The sequence below is a fragment of the Gambusia affinis genome, linkage group LG17 (genome assembly GCF_019740435.1).
Source record: "Gambusia affinis linkage group LG17, SWU_Gaff_1.0, whole genome shotgun sequence".
Taxonomy (NCBI): domain Eukaryota; kingdom Metazoa; phylum Chordata; class Actinopteri; order Cyprinodontiformes; family Poeciliidae; genus Gambusia; species Gambusia affinis.
The window spans coordinates 1,151,171-1,169,620 of record NC_057884.1 but is presented as its reverse complement, the minus strand read 5'-3'; the positions used below and the strand labels follow the sequence as shown (position 1 = coordinate 1,169,620).

At 37.6% G+C, this 18,450-nt stretch overlaps 1 protein-coding gene and 1 long non-coding RNA gene across 4 annotated transcripts; one reads left to right on the top strand and one right to left on the bottom strand.

Moving 5' to 3' along the window:
- On the top strand, positions 1–15,385 carry slc38a9 (solute carrier family 38 member 9). Of its 3 annotated transcripts, none has more exons than XM_044144231.1 (15): positions 1–109; positions 2,729–2,868; positions 4,089–4,218; positions 4,448–4,566; positions 4,654–4,717; positions 4,842–4,935; positions 6,181–6,351; positions 7,034–7,093; positions 8,580–8,786; positions 9,810–9,917; positions 10,370–10,476; positions 11,212–11,325; positions 13,150–13,298; positions 13,887–13,976; positions 15,001–15,385. In XM_044144231.1, the coding sequence occupies exons 2-15, from the start codon at positions 2,771–2,773 to the stop codon at positions 15,164–15,166; spliced, it is 1,677 nt and encodes a 558-aa protein (XP_044000166.1). In that variant the 5' UTR covers positions 1–109; positions 2,729–2,770; the 3' UTR covers positions 15,167–15,385. The 3 variants fall into 3 exon arrangements, with proteins under 3 accessions (XP_044000166.1, XP_044000167.1, XP_044000168.1); XM_044144232.1 differs by having other exon boundaries at positions 81–256; XM_044144233.1 differs by lacking the exon at positions 1–109 and adding an exon at positions 398–417.
- LOC122846955 lies at positions 2,818–4,001 on the bottom strand. The gene is made up of 3 exons (XR_006373297.1): positions 3,781–4,001; positions 3,183–3,276; positions 2,818–2,886 (listed from the first exon to the last, which is right to left on the bottom strand). It is a non-coding gene; the product is annotated as an uncharacterized LOC122846955 (long non-coding RNA).
- Positions 15,386–18,450: the final 3,065 nt, after the last annotated feature.

Genomic DNA, 18,450 nt, shown 5'->3' with positions numbered 1-18,450 from the left:
TGCTTGACAGTGAATTTGATTGGATGACGCGGAAAAGAGCTCAGCATTTTAGGAGTGTTGTGTAGCTGTGGAGCTAACGCGGCTTTATTTCCTCTACGCTGTCCTACAGGTTAGTAACGTTATAAGGTTGGCCTTTTCCGGAACATTTCGCTTTGTATACACTTCCGGAGACCGGAGGTCGCGGCACCTTCGACGTTTCACTAGCAAGAAAACTTTCAATTGGAAGCTTTAGCTGTGGCAGTAGAGTCGAAGTCAGGTAAAAACATGGGGAGCTGCAGTGTGTGTTACCCATACATACCAATGTTCTTGGCACTTCAGAGCGCAGCGACAGGAACTGTGCTAATATTCGCAGGGAGGAATAGCGATAAGACGCAGGTCCAGGCCACCTCAGTTCTTGCAAACTGTTTCTGCGGTTCGGTAAGGGGGCGATTTGGTGCCTGAGATGATAACAAGAGAACATCTGGTTCCAGACACTGCTGCCTGGGGGCGCGCTCATCCAGCTGATTGTATCCAGCTGATTTCATTCAGATTGCAGATAGTTGTTTAAGTAAATCAATATCTTGTGAATTATTCTAAACTAGGATTGGTAGTTGATTCTAATTATTATTTTAGATCTAAAATAAAAGAGTTAGATTTTGTTGTGTAAGTTTTAGATAAAAACATTTAAAAGTAATTTTTAATGCACAGTTGTAATCAAGCTCAGACAGGGACGATCACTGAGGGTTTCTAAACTGCTCTGATCATATCAGCACACAGAAATGACCAAACCTTTGTTGTTGTTGCTTCATCTTACAGTGAGAAATTGCTCTGTTTCACAACAGTCACTGTATAATGGATTAATATTTATAGAGAAATGGAAACCTTTCACAATGCTTTCACTAAAGATCACTGATTGTGACTCTTTGGATTTTTACTTTAACGCCTTTTCTGTTTGATATTTTATGGTTAATGATCTAATTATGCACAAAAGATTACCATCACAGCTTCAGAGCTTCATGTTAAATGCTGATGTTGGCTAATTGGATGACTAATTATCTCAAAATTTGAATGGGGTGTTCTGTAGTTCCCTCTCTTTTTTTTTTTTTTTTTTTTGGACTTCCTTATTTTAAACTCTGCGTAAGACAGTTTCAGTGTGGTTGTAGACACTGAAAAATGTTTTTTTTTTTTTTTTTAACTTTAACCTGATTAGCCTTACCAGAAATTATGTGGAGTCCAACTCATTTAATCAAATCAGGCTACTGTGTAGATCAAGCCATGTTTAAAGAAAATTATTCAATACTTAGATGGCACAATAAGTGCGTTTTTAGCATAAAAGCTGTGATGTACTTTAGTTTCTACCTTAATGGAATAAAAGCATTAGGTCCATTAGATGCATCCATAAATCAGCCAGCTTACAAATCAGCCCAGATTTTCTCCTTTTGAGAGATCGGTCCTCCATCTCATCTGCCTCAGCGAAGGTCTATTAATCAGCCACTGTCCTCTTTTACTCTGCTGTGAGAGGTTTGACTGCCAGACTGGCCCACCAGGGCATGTCTACACATTTACAGTTATCAATGGTCACTTCACTGTTACCAATTCAATGACTTTCTTGCTATATTTATCAACATTCAGACAAAAAAACCAAAATCATTATGGGCCAAAATTGGAATCCGAAGGTCAGGCTTTTTAAAGATCTGCAATCAGCCAAAAAACTGCAATCGATGCAGCCTTACAAACATGGCCTCTGGCAGTTTTCAACATGAAATCTCACTAAAACTAGCAGTGTGAGTACAGACATTCCTTTTTGCACATCCTCATTGTTTGGTTAAGAAAATTTGTCCCAAGAAATATGGAGGTGTACAGTTTGCTGATAAAACACTCTCTTTCATTGGTGGAACATGTTTTCAGTGGAGCTGTTTCCGTCGACTGCGATTTGTGCTGAAGAGCCTCATTTGGTCAGCTGGTGCATGACCATTTCATCTCATCTCTCCAAAATATGTTTGCTGTAACTTGGGTTTACTGCAGACACAATACAAGGGAAATAATTGTGACCATGCTGTTAAGGCACTGATCTGATGACGATGTTTTTTTGGCTCTGTTCTTTATCATTAAATAATGTTCCCTTAATTCCTTAAGCCTTGCTATCTCATGCTTATTTTATAGAATCCAAAAGGAATTCATCTACCTTTATCTGAATCATTTAGTCCACTTAGTTTACATGTGTTGCAGATATCATAGTTAGGATAACAATGAAATATTGCCTTGGTGGAGGTAGACAAAGCTAATTTTAAATATGAAGTTACACTTTTTTCATCCAGTTTTAGAGTTTGTTTAAGCTCTTCCTTTAAGCTCTTTAGAGCCACATGAGTGGAAGATGTGTCAGTGAAACAAACTGAGTACTAGCCAGGGAATATTATTTTTGACCTAATTTTGCCTTTCTCTTCCCAGCATAAACCTAGAAATAAACTAGAATAGAAATGTCCTTTGCTGCCCCACAGAGGGAAAATTCAGGTGTAAAAGCAGCATCAGTTCTGTAGTTTCACATGAACGTGTGTCCCACATCAACCAGAGAGAACTGAATGAACTTTACTATGATGGGGGAAAGAAATTCTGGTAAATTGCAGTCAATAACTTCTGTGCAGTTTTCAGCAATAACATTGTATTGTTATGCTTCAAAATCTAATTTCTTTGACATTCTGTTGTTGAAGTAGTGGTTCTTCTTAACGTGAATCTTCCTCTGTCTTTCCAGACAGGTGATGAGTTGAAGGCTGAAGGCTGATTGTTAGGGATCATGGAGGATGACTGCAGGCCTCTGCTGGGCCCAGATCCCACTGGGGAGAGCCCCTCCCACAGAGGCTCAGCTGGATCACTGGACATCAGAACTAAACGGTAGAGACCCCAGGACCTCTGTACATCACAAACAGATGGTGTGCTGTAGAAGCTCTGAATACCAAAATTGGCTATTAGTGGTGAAATATCAAAGACTTCACAAGTTTGTTAAAATGGCTGTATGTACTGGAGCAAACAGTGGTCCATTCTGAGATGAGGGGATAGTTTTGCTTTCCATATGAATTTGTTTTTTTTAGAAACTTTCTCTGCGAAGTTTAGAATGGACAATAAATTTCTTTGAGTTATATAATTCATGTTAATATTCAAGTCCAATTATTTCTAATGAAACTAATTGGAACATTGGGGACCATAACCTGTTCAGCTGTGACTTTCCACCAAGGTGAGGAGTGTAAGGCTCCTGGCCCGACCCTTAGCCAGGTATCCTGTGTGGTCATCTGGTAGACGTACCTGAAATAAGGATTTAGTCACAACTGTTCATAAACTCAGTTACTTTTCTATTTTAGCATATTTTTTCTGTCTTGTGTAAAATGAAATAAAATAAAATTTTAAATGTCAACATCTGGAAATTCAGAGGCATTTAGGATTTTCAGTATAAAAGCCACTAGTTCAGTTTTGGAATGCTTTTAGTGCACGTGTTTTGTTTTGTTTTTTTCCTCGAGGGTATTGCATAATAATAATAAACAAACATGGTGCTTTTCTAGGAAGCTAACTCTATGATGGACTTGTGAGTTTGGCACCACCTTGGCATAATTCCCCTCTCTGTTAGCAGTTTGTGTCAGTTTTAATCCAGTTGGGTATTTCACATGGACCAACAAGTTTCTAGCACATTAAAGATTACAAACACTCCCTTTCACAGTTCACAAACAGCACAGTGTGGTATGAATGTGATCAGTTGGACTCTATTCACTGTTCTGACTGCAAGAAGCAGAGTTGTTAGGCAGCCCAGGTTACCTTAATAGTGGCCTTGCTGGGCCTCCTGTCTCTTCTTTTCTTCTTGATGCATAGACTCTGTGTGGTTCTGGTCAGACCAGTTCACCTGCACATCCAGGATTGGGATCCAGGGTGGTTAAAGCAGGTACTGGTACTTGTAGCAACAGGCACCAAGTCCTGCTGGAAAATGAAGTCAGCATGAGGTGCTTTAAGATGTTCTAGCATATTCTTTGCTGACTTTGGACTTGATGAACATTCTGAACTAACACCAAGTTGTTTTGGGGAATTTAAATTAAAAGTAAACATGGCAATGTTGTGTGGTGTTGCAGGCCTTTCTATGTGGAGCCCAGGAACATTGTAAGTGATGACCCTCAGGAGAGGATCTCTGCTGAGGCTGCCATCCTGAACAGTAGAGTTCATTACTACAGCAGACTGACAGGGTCCTCTGACACAACGTTGGTAGGTCAAGTCACTTTGTTGCTATAGCAAAGAATGATTTTAATTTACATAAAATTTTCTGGCTTACTGTATGCCAATAAAATTGGAGAAATGATAATAAAATGGTTGTTTTATGTTTTTCATTTTGTCATCATTGCATCCAGCTGTGAATTAAAGCCTTGTGAATGTTTGTCTTTATTTCTCTGAAGATGTCATTGATTGAAAAGTGTTGTTTATTTTGCTCCTCCAGAGTCCTCCAAACCATGTGATCCCCACACCAGAGGAGATGTACATCTACAGCCCTCTAGGTACAGCTTTCAAGGTTCCAGACAGCGAGCAGGCTGCTAAGAACCCCAGCATTGTCACCATGTAAGGCCTCACTGCTTCAGTCAGCATCACGGAACGTGGAGCCATCGTCTTCAGGGCTTTGATTCCCTTTTCTGCATTTCCTTCCAGCTTTGCCATATGGAACACCATGATGGGGACGTCCATACTCAGCATACCGTGGGGTATTAAGCAGGTCGCCTACCTTTTACTGTTTTCCTCAGTTTATGGCTTTATGCTAACATTAAGTCAGCTGTTGCTGGACATAGATTTTTTCCTGAAAATTGAATGTTCTTATTTTATTCACCTAATTTCTTAAGGCTGGTTTCACTCTGGGAATCATCATCCTCATCTTCACTGGCCTGCTAATGCTGTACTGCTGTTACATTGTCATCAAATCACCAAAGGCAATTAGTAAGTCCAGCAGCATCTCCTCTGCTAGTGTTTTTTGAAGCATGATTGAAGTCCAGTCTTGACATTCTGTGAGAACTATGGATGGTGAGTAAAACCAGGAGGCCGGTTATCTGTTGCTGCCTTCATCTTATGTCGTGCTGTGGTAGTTTCACAGGTTCTGGTTCTGGTTTTACTAGTTTCCACATATGATGTGACAAGACCCTGGGCCATTATGCTATCATTGATATGAAAGGCTACACAATAAATTATGGAAATATCAGTGTGTGCAACATTCACATCAAAAGGACTGCTTGGAGTTGGCCAATATATTCCAGGTTTTGTTGACTTGTGTTTTTCATGCCAGCATAATATTTAGCCATTTGGACAGACATTATGTCCAACTAGCACATCATATCTGTGCCAGATGGATATAATATTTCACTGACACTCTGCCCTGGACAGTGTGTCAGGGCAGCAGATGTTCAATCAGACACAAATGACCTTGTCCAAAATGTTAAAGGTCACAGAGTGATGGAAGACATGATTTATAGAGGGGAAAAAAATACTATACTTGATATCAGCTGCACAATTTCTTCACATCATGCAGTTCTACTGATATTAATAAATTCATGTTATGGAAGCTGAATGATAAAGACCATTAAGTTTCTTAATGGTCCGAAGAGTGCAGTCAATGATGAGAACAAACAAAAGCGTGAAGAATTATCTGGTCCAAGTCATTCTTTCTCTTCACATTCTCACATCATTTTTTCTGACAGAGTATTTCTCAGGTTGATGATTTTATCTACTACTTGGTTATAACAAAACGGTGCAGGATCTAGAGAGAGCCACATCTCTATAGATTTGCTAGGTAAATAGACGTCTGGTGTGGTTTTCACCAAACTTTTTTTTTTTTTTTTTTTTAATCACCATCCTTCCATTTCTAACATTTCTTATGAACTTTATTGAAGATGAGTGCAGGTCTTTCCAGGAAACTCTTCATCCACCGCTGCCACCTGTTTGTGACTATGTCCTACTTTGAGATTTTCCCAACCTACTATTCTGTACTGTTCAGACATACTGGTCTTGAGATTCATTTTAAAATTCCTTGTTTGCTAAGTTTTTCCTTGTGTGTAAGTTCAACACATTATTTGGGTTTTTAATGTCCAGCAATGAGGTATATGTCAGGGATCATAACCAACAAGGGAATATTCCTCTGGACAGGAAAATGAACTGATATTCTCTAAAATACCGTTCTGTTCTGCTCAGGGGGTGTGGACACATCCAGCTGGGAATTCCCTGATGTTTGCAGGTTCTACTTTGGAAAGCTTGGCCAGTGGTCCAGCTTGGTCTTCTCCATGGTCTCTCTTGTTGGAGCCATGGTGGTATACTGGGTCCTAATGTCCAACTTCCTCTACAACACTGGGCAGTTCATCTACAGTAAGTTTAAATATGACCGTAATGTTCCATGTTTACTCTGCTGTCTTGAATCTTGTCTGGTATTTGCTGTTGTGTGCAAGTTTTCAAATGATCTACCAAAGTGCAACATTGCTGCTCATAAACATGTAATTCCAAAGTCTGACAGCAGTTTTTCTTTACGGGGTTGTTCGTGAAGTCATGTGGGCCATGTCCACTTCAGATTGCTTGTTTCCATTTTTGCCTCAACGCTTGCTTCAGCAAATCTAAAATGCTGACTCAGCTCTGATTGTTCAGCTCATACATCCTGTTGGAAGTGGCTCATTCATTTAAACTGGAGCCAGAAACGTCTTTAAGGGCTGACTCTTTATTGTATTTGAAGCTGTAGGTTGGTTGTTGCTTTGATCATGCAGCTATCAAGTCACATTAAGGTCATGCGACCATTTTTATCAATGCATAAAAATGTTATCTTGGGCATGTCTGTACTCAGAAGTTGGAGGTGTTCACACATTCACTCATTAAAACATTTCAAAAGATTTATTCATTGGGGATGTCTAGGTGTTTGAACTCAAACACCCTGGTCTTGTGTAAATATGCATTTAGTTAACTGTCCAGCAGTGCTTTGAAATAATTTATAAATAGTTGTTCATTGTGAAAGTGAATTCATAAATGAGTGTTTTAAATTCTTATTTCTTCATGTCTTCAGACCATGCTCACAACGTCAGCACATCCGATTCAGAGTATGGAACCAACGGCTCTGATAGAGGTGAGGAACCTGCATCAGGAAACCTTTACTTGTAACATTTCTGAGAAGTTTTAAAGACTGTTCTACACCAACAATCATATTCTTTCAATTAGTTTTAAAAAGAGTTGATTACCATTCATTTCTATGAATGCAGATAAGAAAAGAAAACAATTTTTATTTATGCTATCTCTATTTCTCTTTCTTATTATATATAATTTTGGTGTGTTACAAGAAATTCCTAAACCTGGCAAAAGTGATGAATCTGAGAACATTAAGAAAAAACTTTATATTTTTCATTTTGGATTTGTTTTTTACAATCAAACTGGAGTCTGGTTACATCACATTACATTAGATTTGATGTAATGTTTTAGACCCCAAAGTTCTATTTATTAACAGGTTTAGCTTATCACAAAAGGTTATTCTTCACTATCTAGTCAAAATGCATGATAAAATAATTGTGCGAAATTAAATCTGAAATAGTTTGCAGATTTTAGCATCTTAAGAGCAAAATATTTATAAATAATTCACACATCTGGATGTATAATGAATCTGGTGGTCACCTTAAATATGGCATCACCACATGGTGATGTCAGATGGTACCTCATTCATTCATTTATTCATTCAAATGTTTCCAATCTCCACTAGTTCATAAGATTACCCAAGTAAAAAGCACAATGCAGTAAAACTACTCTAAGTACCTTTTTTTCCAAAACGTTACTAAAGTAACAGAACCAGAACTTGATCAGTCAAATAAAATTTAATTAATTGATTGATTTGGTTGGTTGATTGAGAACTACCCACCTCTGAACATGGATTATAAATGTATTAAATGTTGTTGCGCCAAGATTCTAACACGCACGATGTGCAAGTTGGCACAGCAGCATGTCTCATCTGTAAAACCACCACGCTCATGCTATATAATAAGGTGACTTGAAAAACTACTTTCCGACATATTAATAGATTAAATAGTGGTAAGAGCTGAAAAATGTGTGGGGGATAGAGGACACAGCTGCGGTGTGGGAGTGAATATTTTATCAAATCAAGATGAGAATAATAGAGGTATGAGGTAAAAAAAACAGAACAATCACAGTCAAGTAAAATAAACTGCCTCCATCCCAAGGCAGGCGGGGCCGAGTCTGTGGGTAGAGCATGTAGAGAGTAGGACTGTATGTCTCTTATCTGTGTTTTTTTTTTTTAGGCACCATCTTAGAGAAAGAATATTTATGAATATGGACTCACAAATAAAACTGTGGCCACCCTCTGGCCACTCCTGGTATAACAGCCTAGTTCCACCACTGACCCTAACCCATGCTTCAGGAATGAAATAGATGTTATCTGAAATGCGGGTGACTCGACTAAATGTAAAATATGTGAGGTTTGTGCTGTGAGGTGAAAAGTAAAACCCAAATTAAATTGTAGGTATCTGAATCTTTCTAATTGTGTATTGTTAATAGTGTAATTGTTTTTAATTATGTGTGAGGTGATGTCTTGTTGATGTGTTCGCCAGTTATCTGCCCATACCCTAAAACTCACCCTGGAAGGAATGACTCCATGACCAGTCTGTGTGGCAGATCCTATGGGAATGACTCGTCTGGCAGCAGCTTTGATCTCTACTGGAGTAAAACCAGCACCATCCCTCTCTACCTCATCATCCTGCTGCTGCCACTGCTCTGCTTTCGCTCTGCCTCTTTCTTTGCCAGGTTCACTTTCCTTGGTAAGTGGAGCCCAAGCTGCTGGAATGCAAGTATTGGCATTTTTCCAAAAATGTGGGACTCAGTGAGCGAATAGTTTGTTCTTCAGCTACCTAGAATAGACTTTCATTAGAAAGATTAGAACTCAGCATTTTACCACATGGGAAGTGATCAGCACATTCTTTGGTCCTTGAGTCAGTGACCAGAAGTCGGAGACCAGATGTGTCACTGACTTGTATGCTGTAGTGTTGACAAAGCCACCCTCTTCCTCTTATGATAATAAATGAGAAATGGGACTTAAAGTACAGAATATAATATTGTGTTGTAGCATCAGTCTGAGGCCTCTGTTGGCTTGTCTGTGACAATATGGCTGTTGAGCAATTAGCTGGTTATGTGGTGACTGCTTGCTCTTTTAGGCAGACACCAGCACAGAGCCTCAGTAACTTGTGAGTCTGGATGAATGACTCAGAAGAAGGAACTGCATACCACAGGCATGGTATCACCCGCATAATCAGCCTCCCACTGAACAGCGTCATGGAAAAGTTGTGCATTGATGTGAGAGGGAGAACAATTGAGATGTAATTTGATAAACAGCATAAAAATCGTGCGAGACAGTCGTTTTAAAATGACTATTTCTCTCAGCATGGCATGACCTGACATTGACGTAAACCTCTGGAACAACCACTCCTGGGAAAGTTGGCAGCCTTCCCAAATGTTTCCAGCTGTTTCTGTTAAATAACAAACTTCTAACTGTTTAGAAAGGATCTTATTGCACCTTGCAGATTGATGTGAAGCAAACTATGCTTTTACATATTTGTCACAGCTGCTGATGTTGATTTCATCAGGTACCTTAATGTGCATCATCCAAGTCCATTGGTGGACTCCATGGCTTTATCAATAGCTACTAGCTTACTGTCAGTTTATTCTTCACTTCTGTAGCATTTCTATAATTGCATAGTAATTAGTAGTTGTATTCAGTGTAATTAATGGTTTATGCAATCTACTTGTTCGTCATACATTCCAAAGAATGTTTTTGTTTCTTATAGGCACTATATCAGTCATCTATCTGATTGTGCTGGTCACAATCAAAGCTTCCCGCCTTGGCTTCCATCTAGAGTTCCACTGGTTTGGTCCGTCCCAGTTCTACGTTCCAGGTAGATCTGCCGGTCCTTTGTCCTGTTCCGCCGCAACCCTGAGAAATGTTCACATTTTTATCAACACTGTATTAAAAATGTCCCATGTACCTGGTAACCGTTTGTATGAAATTTTTTGGGGGTCTTTTAGGTGAACATGGGCAGGGGAAATTAGAGAATGCTTTTTTTTTTTTTTTTTTTTAATACTTTTACAAATTAAAATAAAAAATCTAAAAGATCTATCTGGGAGCAGCTTTGATATCACTTTGATCTTTTGTTCTTTTTAACCTAAAAGTAAAAACAAGTCGTTCAAATGTTTTAGATGTAGTGTTTACTAAGACTGGGTAGAGCACTAAATATATGACCATACCAACACACTGATCTTTGTTTTGGTGAAATCTGTCTCATATATAAAGATCTTGGCTGTGATGTTTGTATTTCTTCTATGACTTGTGGTTTTCCTCTTCTTTCAGAGTTCAGGCTGTTGTTTCCTCAGCTGACTGGTGTGCTCACCCTGGCCTTCTTCATTCACAACTGCATCATCACATTGATGAAGAGCAACAAAAACCAAGAAAATAACGTGAGTCTGTGCTCAGTTACTGTTGCTCACAAAATTAGAAGGACAAGCTTTTCAGTGGTTCTGGCCGGACCAATAGGTTAATCAGGAATTTGGAGGAGAATGACCTTGAAATTGATTAGACTTAATTTTCTGTCTTTATTTCCTTTATTTGCCTTACTATTTCAACAAATGCAGATGGAAGAAGTAGTGAAGAAATTGGTTTGTTAAATATTTTAGGTCCTTACATCCTGGGCCCACTGATTTTATTACAATTCATTTTATTAAATATCTAAATTATAACAGAATGTTTGGTTAGGATACTACCACATATGGTAATATTGCCTTTTAGACTGAGACAATTCCTTTAAAAATATGAATGACCGTCTAGCTCCAGATGTTTAGTGGATTCCATTTTAAATAGACCATACTGCTGCTGGAAGCTGTTGCTCAGGCAGTATTCCATTAATCCTAATACACTTCAGTGCAACAGTGCAAAGGTTTTGAATCTTCCTTCTGGAATTCAAATATATTGGCCCAATAGTGAAGAACGTTTTACATCTTTGCAATCTATTTGAATCAACTCCATAAATTACATAAAGTTGTGTAGAAACTGTCCTCCAGTAGAATCTGTTCATGGTGGAAAACAGTAGTTCACCCACCAGGTCAACTACTTTTCGTCTGAACAAAGTTTTGGTTCAAACTGAGTTCAGGCTCAAATATGCCACATAGATCCTTTACATTTTTTCTTCTGTGCAGGTAAGGGACCTGTCCGTGGCTTATCTCCTTGTTGGAGGGACATATATGTATGTGGGCGTGTTGATCTTTGCTGCCTTTCCTTCACCTCCTCTCTCCAAAGACTGCATTGAACCAGTAAGATGTAAACTTGTTTGCCTATTTTTTTTATATATATCTTTTTAATTCTTTTTCCAAACTTTAGACATTATTGACAGAAAGGTCACTTTTCTTTATACTGTAGCGTTAAAGCTAAATCACCACATCATAAACATAGTACTGTTTTATCTCATCTTGCCAACATCCAGATATGCATTTAGTTATTCTCATGTGTTTCTCCATTAGTAATATTTCTTTAAATGCCAATCAAGGTACTGTTCATTACTGTATTAAATGTATTCATTGTTATGCATTTAGAAGACATGAGGTTATAATGGGTCAGATGAAATTCAATTCAGTTTATTTATATAGCACCAAATCACAACAAATGTGATCTTAAGGCTTTTTACCAAAACATAATTTCAATTCAGTCATATATACATTCCAATTGATATTTGTAATCTAACAGTACGGTAAATTCAATTAATTATTGAAAGTAGATTAAAAAGTTTCTAAGGAATCCCATCAGGTTGCATCAAATCGTTACCTGACACCATTCACTCCTCCTGGATGAACACGTAGAGACAATCGTTTGCGTTGTATCTTTACAGCAATCCCTCATACTGAGCATGTAGCGACAGTTGAGAGGAAAAACTCCTCTAGCAGAACCAGAACCAGAACCAGACTCTGTACAAGTGGCCATCTGCCAAGACTGACTTAGGGTTTGAGAAGACAGAGCAGAATGAACAAGAAGAAACTGATAAACTGATGTAGGATTATTTTGATGTTCTTGAAAGTAAAAAGTGTAAAGGAGGGCAGGTGATGGCAGCATTATGTCAGCAGATATCCTCCTCCAGGAAGGAATCACAGCCAATCAGTTCACCAGACCAATTGTAGCTTCAGTGGAGAGAAAATAACAGATAAAATAAATGTAACAGTTGAAAAACCAGCAAATAATACAAATTGGAGAGTAGGAAAAAGTGAGAAAGTGAACATTTATCCTCTAGCAGCCTAAGTCTATAACATCATAAGTACAGAAATACATCAAGATAATCCAAGCTAGTCAAACTACAAGCTTTATCAAAAAGGAAAGTTTCAAGTCTTGTCTTAAAAGTAGATGAGTTCTGGGATGGGTGAAAATGGAGGAAATATATGTTATTGCTGTCTTAGTCTGAAAAATGCAAATGGCCTAAAACATTTTCTGTATTATTGACTCTTTGTTTGGTCCTAAACGAAGGACCAAACAAGGAGTACACAAATTACACAAATTTAATCTATCAAGTCATCAAAATATTTCCATCTCCCATTGGATCTCCTCAGGAACAAAAATATTTTTGTAGCTTTGGACTAGATGTTGCAAGGTGTGACTACCCAGTATTTTTGCTCATCTACAGTATTATAGATTGAATGTTTGAAGTCAGGACATCATTTCAAGTGTTTGTAACTTTGGAATTTTACTGTAAATTTTATTGTCCTTATTTAAGAACTTTCTTCCTCACTTAGAATTATTTTTTTTTTTGATAAACTGTTTTATTAAAGTGTAAAAAAATACATCCTTCAACTAATATCGTAAAATTGTGGTCCCTCAACTACCGGCAGTCAGCAGGCGCCTCCTAGTGGTTAGCAAGGTACTGCATATATTCGACTGTTCATTTTCTGCTTACAGTTAGCTTTTTTTGCAGTTTATGTCATTAGGAGTTTTCAATTGGACGTGGAGGTGAGAATGATTGATCTCAGCTATATAAATGAAGTTTAGTGATAAGTAATAGGCTTTTGAGAAAAAATGCAGGTTGGTATTGCACTAGTTTTTAATTGTATTTACACTCTGCTTGAAGTTGCAACTCTGCTCTTCCCTTTTTCCAGAACTTTTTAGATAACTTCCCCAGCAGTGATGTGATGGTGTTTGTGGCTCGAATGTGCTTGCTGTTCCAAATGATTACTGTCTATCCTCTGCTGGGTTATTTGGTACGAGTCCAAATTATGGGTCAGCTGTTTGGAAATCATTATCCCGGGTAGGAGAATACAAATTTTATTTATAGTTCATATTTAGAAATTTTGTTATTTATTTTTATTTTTTTCATTTATAGCCATGAAAATGTAAAGTCAATATCAGTTTTGTTTACTTTCAATGCAATATAATAAATTTTATTAGATACAGTATGACTGGTTAACTCAAATCTAGTTAATAACTTTAAATTCTAATTCGTACAAACTGTTTAGTTTACCAACCATGACTTGTTAATATTTTCCAGTTTTTAGATTGTATCTTTTGAGCTTTGTCAACATTAATTTCCTGCATCAGAAATGTTCAATTTAAATAGCTATTCAATCTATTTGATGATATTCCATTATTAATGCATTTCACTGAGTGCTTGGTACAGTGACTGATCTGATAAAGCTGAACCAGTTCAGTGGAGCATCAGATCAGTTTTTCCTCCTGTTGCTGTCAGTGTTGAACTTGCCTGGTCAGGCTCATGACACAGCAGTTTACACATTTCAAGTCTTACTGGATCACCCAGGCATCAGAACTTGATCATTTCTTGGAAACTCTTGAACAATGTTTCTAACGGAATGCTGTTTGTCCCTTTGTCTCTACTCAGTTTCATTCACATTCTTGTGCTGAATATTCTCATTGTTGGAGCTGGAGTTCTAATGGCCATGTTTTACCCCAACATTGGATCTATAATTCGGTATGTATAGAGTTATGTTGTTGACTGTTAATGAAAAAAATATCCAGTAATGTTAGCTTGGAGTTGCTTCTTCAATAAACTTGTTTAAAGCTATTAATTCTTCAACTACTGTTAGGGAATGATTATCTTTTTTTGTAGAAACATTGTTCTATTAATAAGTAGCACACTGATTTTACTCATCCTGGAACTTTGCTTCAGAGAGCCATTTAGTGTCCCTACAGAGGTTGAATGTAGGGACCTTAATTCAAATGTTTTAATTTAAATGAATGTCATTTTAAGAAGAACAGATGTGCAAAGTTTGGGCCAGCAATTGTATCATTGTAGCATAATGAATTTGATTGTTCAGTCCTATAGTATGTTTGGTTTAAAGCCAACCTCTGCCAACAAGTATGTCAGTGGAGACATACTAGTGGAGAAAAACAAAAATCTTCTGTGTCAAAAAATCTTCTTCGTTGTGCACACGTTTCTGTATGGGTGAGCATGCCGAAGCCTAAAGCTTATTGGTCAGTTTGCTTTTGTTTATTTGGTGGCTTGGCCCTTTTTCTGCAAGCTAAAAATGAATGAGCAGAGTTTAAACCTCCCGTAGTTCTAAGAGGATGCTTGGATCCTGGTCGAGTGTCTCAAACTGTGGGTTAAACAATTTAACTAACATTAATATGATCAGGGAGTATGTAAACGTATTATTGTTACAAAGGCTGGGCTAAGAAAATTTATATCTGTATCAAACAAGTAGCCCTTTGTGTTACTCTGAACCCGTGAAGTACAGTGCAGACCAAAAGTTTGGACACAACTGTGTGTCCAAACTTTTGGTCTGTCCAAACCAACAGAAAGATTGTGAAGTGGAAGAAAAAAAATAGAAACCTGAACCTACTGAGTAGCAGTCTCTTCTCTACATATCTCCAAAAAGGGAAAGACAGCCAAAGTCTTGTTCTGTTTTCTTGAATTATTAAAATATAGTAAATTTTCCTCTGTGGCCCATATCTGCTTTCTCATTCACTGATCGTAAATCTATTTCTCTCTGCAGATTTTCTGGAGCAATATGTGGACTGGCCTTAGTGTTTCTACTTCCTTCTTTAGTCCACATGTTCTCCCTGAGAGAGCAGGGGAGACTCACCTGGCAGTCGGTCCTTTTCCACAGTTTCCTCATCGTTCTGGGTGTGGCCAACCTGATGGCTCAGTTTTTTATGTAGAAAACAACTAGGCAATAATTTAAAGATGAGAAAATGTAATGGAAGGTTTGGCTGCCACCACCTAACTGTGGTGTGGTTTAAATATCTGGCCAACAGGCTCCAAACACATGCAAGCATTTACATACATATTTATTTCAATATGTACTTCATAGTCAAATAAATTTATAACTGTTAGTTGTTTGTACTTAAATTGAGTAAAGAAAGTTTTGAACATGTCAATATTTTCTCTGTTTAAATATTTCAAAAATGGCCATTGGCAGAGTTTAGGAATAACCCAAGTAATCCACACATATGAAGAAATCAAGCAAATTAGTCCACAAAGTCAGTTATGAGTAAACAAATGGATTGAAACGGGGAACATGTGAAGAAAAGCATCTTCTACATATCTATTCTACAGATATCTCTCTTCTACAGAAAGATGAAGAAAGCCAAGAAAGTAGCTCAAATCTGTGAATGTTTAGGAAAAATTTCTGCTGCTATGTACAAATTCATATCAGATGATTAATTGGTAGCCTTCAAAAAATTTATTTATAATGAAAATATTTCACAGTTACTATCTCCAGTGGTCAACAAGGCAGCAATGATACCAACTGCTCCACCACACAACAAAAAGCATACTGTTCCTAAACGTACTCATGGCAGTCAGTGGTTACAGCTGCCTTCCCCCCCAAAGGTTTTATTGGCTCTAGTGACCTGTATTTGACAGTAAATTGGGTAATTAAAGAAGGGGGAAGACATGCAGCAAAGGTCGCCAGGCCAGGAATCGAACCTGTGACAGCCACGTCGAGGGCCAAGGCCTCTATATGTGGGTTGTGTTAACCCCTGCGCCATCTCAGCATCCCATAGCTGTATTTTTAAACTTATTAAACTTCCTAGTGAGCGCTGTTGAAACTATTATCCAAAAGTGGAACAAACAAGACTTCACCACAAATCAGCCTTGTAAGATTTCTGAAAGAGGAGTGAAAAGAATAACTAGAAAAATTATCCAAGAGCCAAGAACCATTTGCAAAAAGTTGTGGAAATAGCAGGTGCATTTTCTCCAGGTAAGCAATAAATAATGCCTTTAATAGCAATGGCTTCTATGCACAGTGACTGCACAAGACGTCACCCCGGAATAACATCTGCTGCAGAAGACTTGGACAAGCGTGCGAGATTCTGAGAGAAGACAGTCTGGTCTAACCAGGACAATTGCTCACATCAAATTTAAAGAAAGAATGGTTCTGTACATCACTCTGGAAACACCATGCAAAAGGTGACATTAGCAGGTGGAAACATCACAGTGTTGCAGCACCTGGCCCTGGGAGGCTTCATATGATGCAAGGAAAGATAGATAGATTTACTGGGAAATCTTTGATAAGAATGTGAGAATGAAACATGTTAATTTGAAGCAAGTTCCAAACACACAGCCAAGGAAACTCTTAGTGCATTTCTGGGAAATAAAATAAAACTGTTGGGATGGCTCAGTCACCAATCTTAAATGAAAAATATATGGAAAGAGCTGAATGTACAATTAAAGGAACCCTGAAAACCTTTAAGATTTGGAGACATTTTGTCTGAGACAATAGGTTTTATTCCATGTTTCATTCTATTTTTTATTTTTTTTTTGTCATAAATACACTGGTGGATTTACTTGCTTTGATCATGTTGGTGGATTGCTTGGGTCGTTGCTGATGGTGATCTGGTATTAATTTTATCTCAGTGTCCCCATTAGAACATTTAAGCTGATAAAAATATTGACATGTTTAATACTAATTTTACCTGCCTCATTTTAATTCAGGCCAACCTTTGTTTATTTGACTTTGCTTATGGTGACATTGGAATGAGATTTGTTATGTGTCAGCTGATTCTGACTGTCACCAAACACTTTGTAGAGCAATCTTCATACAGCAAAGTGCCACACAAAGTGCTCTACGGAGATTAAAAACAGACAGATGGACATGAAGGCACAAGAGACTTGTACATTAGAAAATATCAAACTAATCAGACAGATATAATAAAGATAAAGACTCAGGGAAATATGGACCTGTGAGGAAGCAGTTGTGTAGATTAGCAGGAAAAGAAAATGTATAAATATACACAATATAATCGTAAACTGATTTGAAAAAATACCAGTATAGACAAAAACATTACAATAACTGCAAAAATGTTAACTTGTATAGAAATGACAAAGAACATATAGATACTTTAATGTATTAGCAATAATTAAAAATAATAAACTTTAAGAGATGACAAATAGGTGTAAACCAAAACTACCAAACTGAATAGATGTCTTTAGCGTTCTCTTCAAGACGTCCAAGCTCTCAGCTGGCCTCTGGTCTTCAGGCTTGTCCCATGGTAGGCGGCCATAACGATGCCTCACCTTGTGATTTAGTTCTCACTGTAGGTACCAGCAGACCACCATTTCCAGAAGACGGGAGCAGTTCTCATAAATGGGGAGGGCTACAACATTGCGGCCATTATTACGTTTTAAATACCACTAAGAACATCTTAAAATCAATTCCAAAATGCTCACCAACTTTATTGTAGACTTTAAAGTTGTTGTGATGTGAGCTCAGCTTCTGGTCCTCTGCTAGCAGAGTTCTGAATTAGCTGTAATAGAGCTATTCTTTTTCCAGCAAGATCAGGAAGCAGAGTATTATTATAATTGATTGTACTAGTTGTAAAAGTGTGAATCAAAGTTTCTGTATTGGACTATTAGAGAAAAGGTTACAGTCTTGCAATGTTCCTCAGATGATAAAAATGTGTTTCTGGAGACATTCTTGATATGGTTTCTGAAACCATAGTTTTAATCAAATATGTTTTTAAATTTTGATGAAGGAAATTCTCATAATTTAATATGTAAAAAAAAAACCAAACCGCTTCAAAGTGCCTGGATGGATGTGGGTTCATGAGGACGCACTAATAAATGGAGCTGTTTGTGATCAGCATAATTATGAAAGTTTATGCCATGTATAATGATGTATGTCAACAGTTGGTGGGTGGCATATAAGGATTCAAAATATTGGGACTCGATGCTGAACCTTGGTGGACACATTACTTGTGTAAAACCGGGATGCTGCTAGTTTAGTTCATTAAGGAAAAGCTTCTCCATATTTTGATAAAAACACATCAGATTAGAATAGAGACATTGAGTTTCGTTCTCTTCCCACGAGGCTTCACAACAGCAGACTTAAAGACGGTTGCAAAGCCCACTGTCCCGCTCCATATAAAAAGAATAGTTAATATTAAGAGCATAATTTTGAAAAAGATGGTTCTAAAGGGTCTCAATATATTTTTTTGTTTTA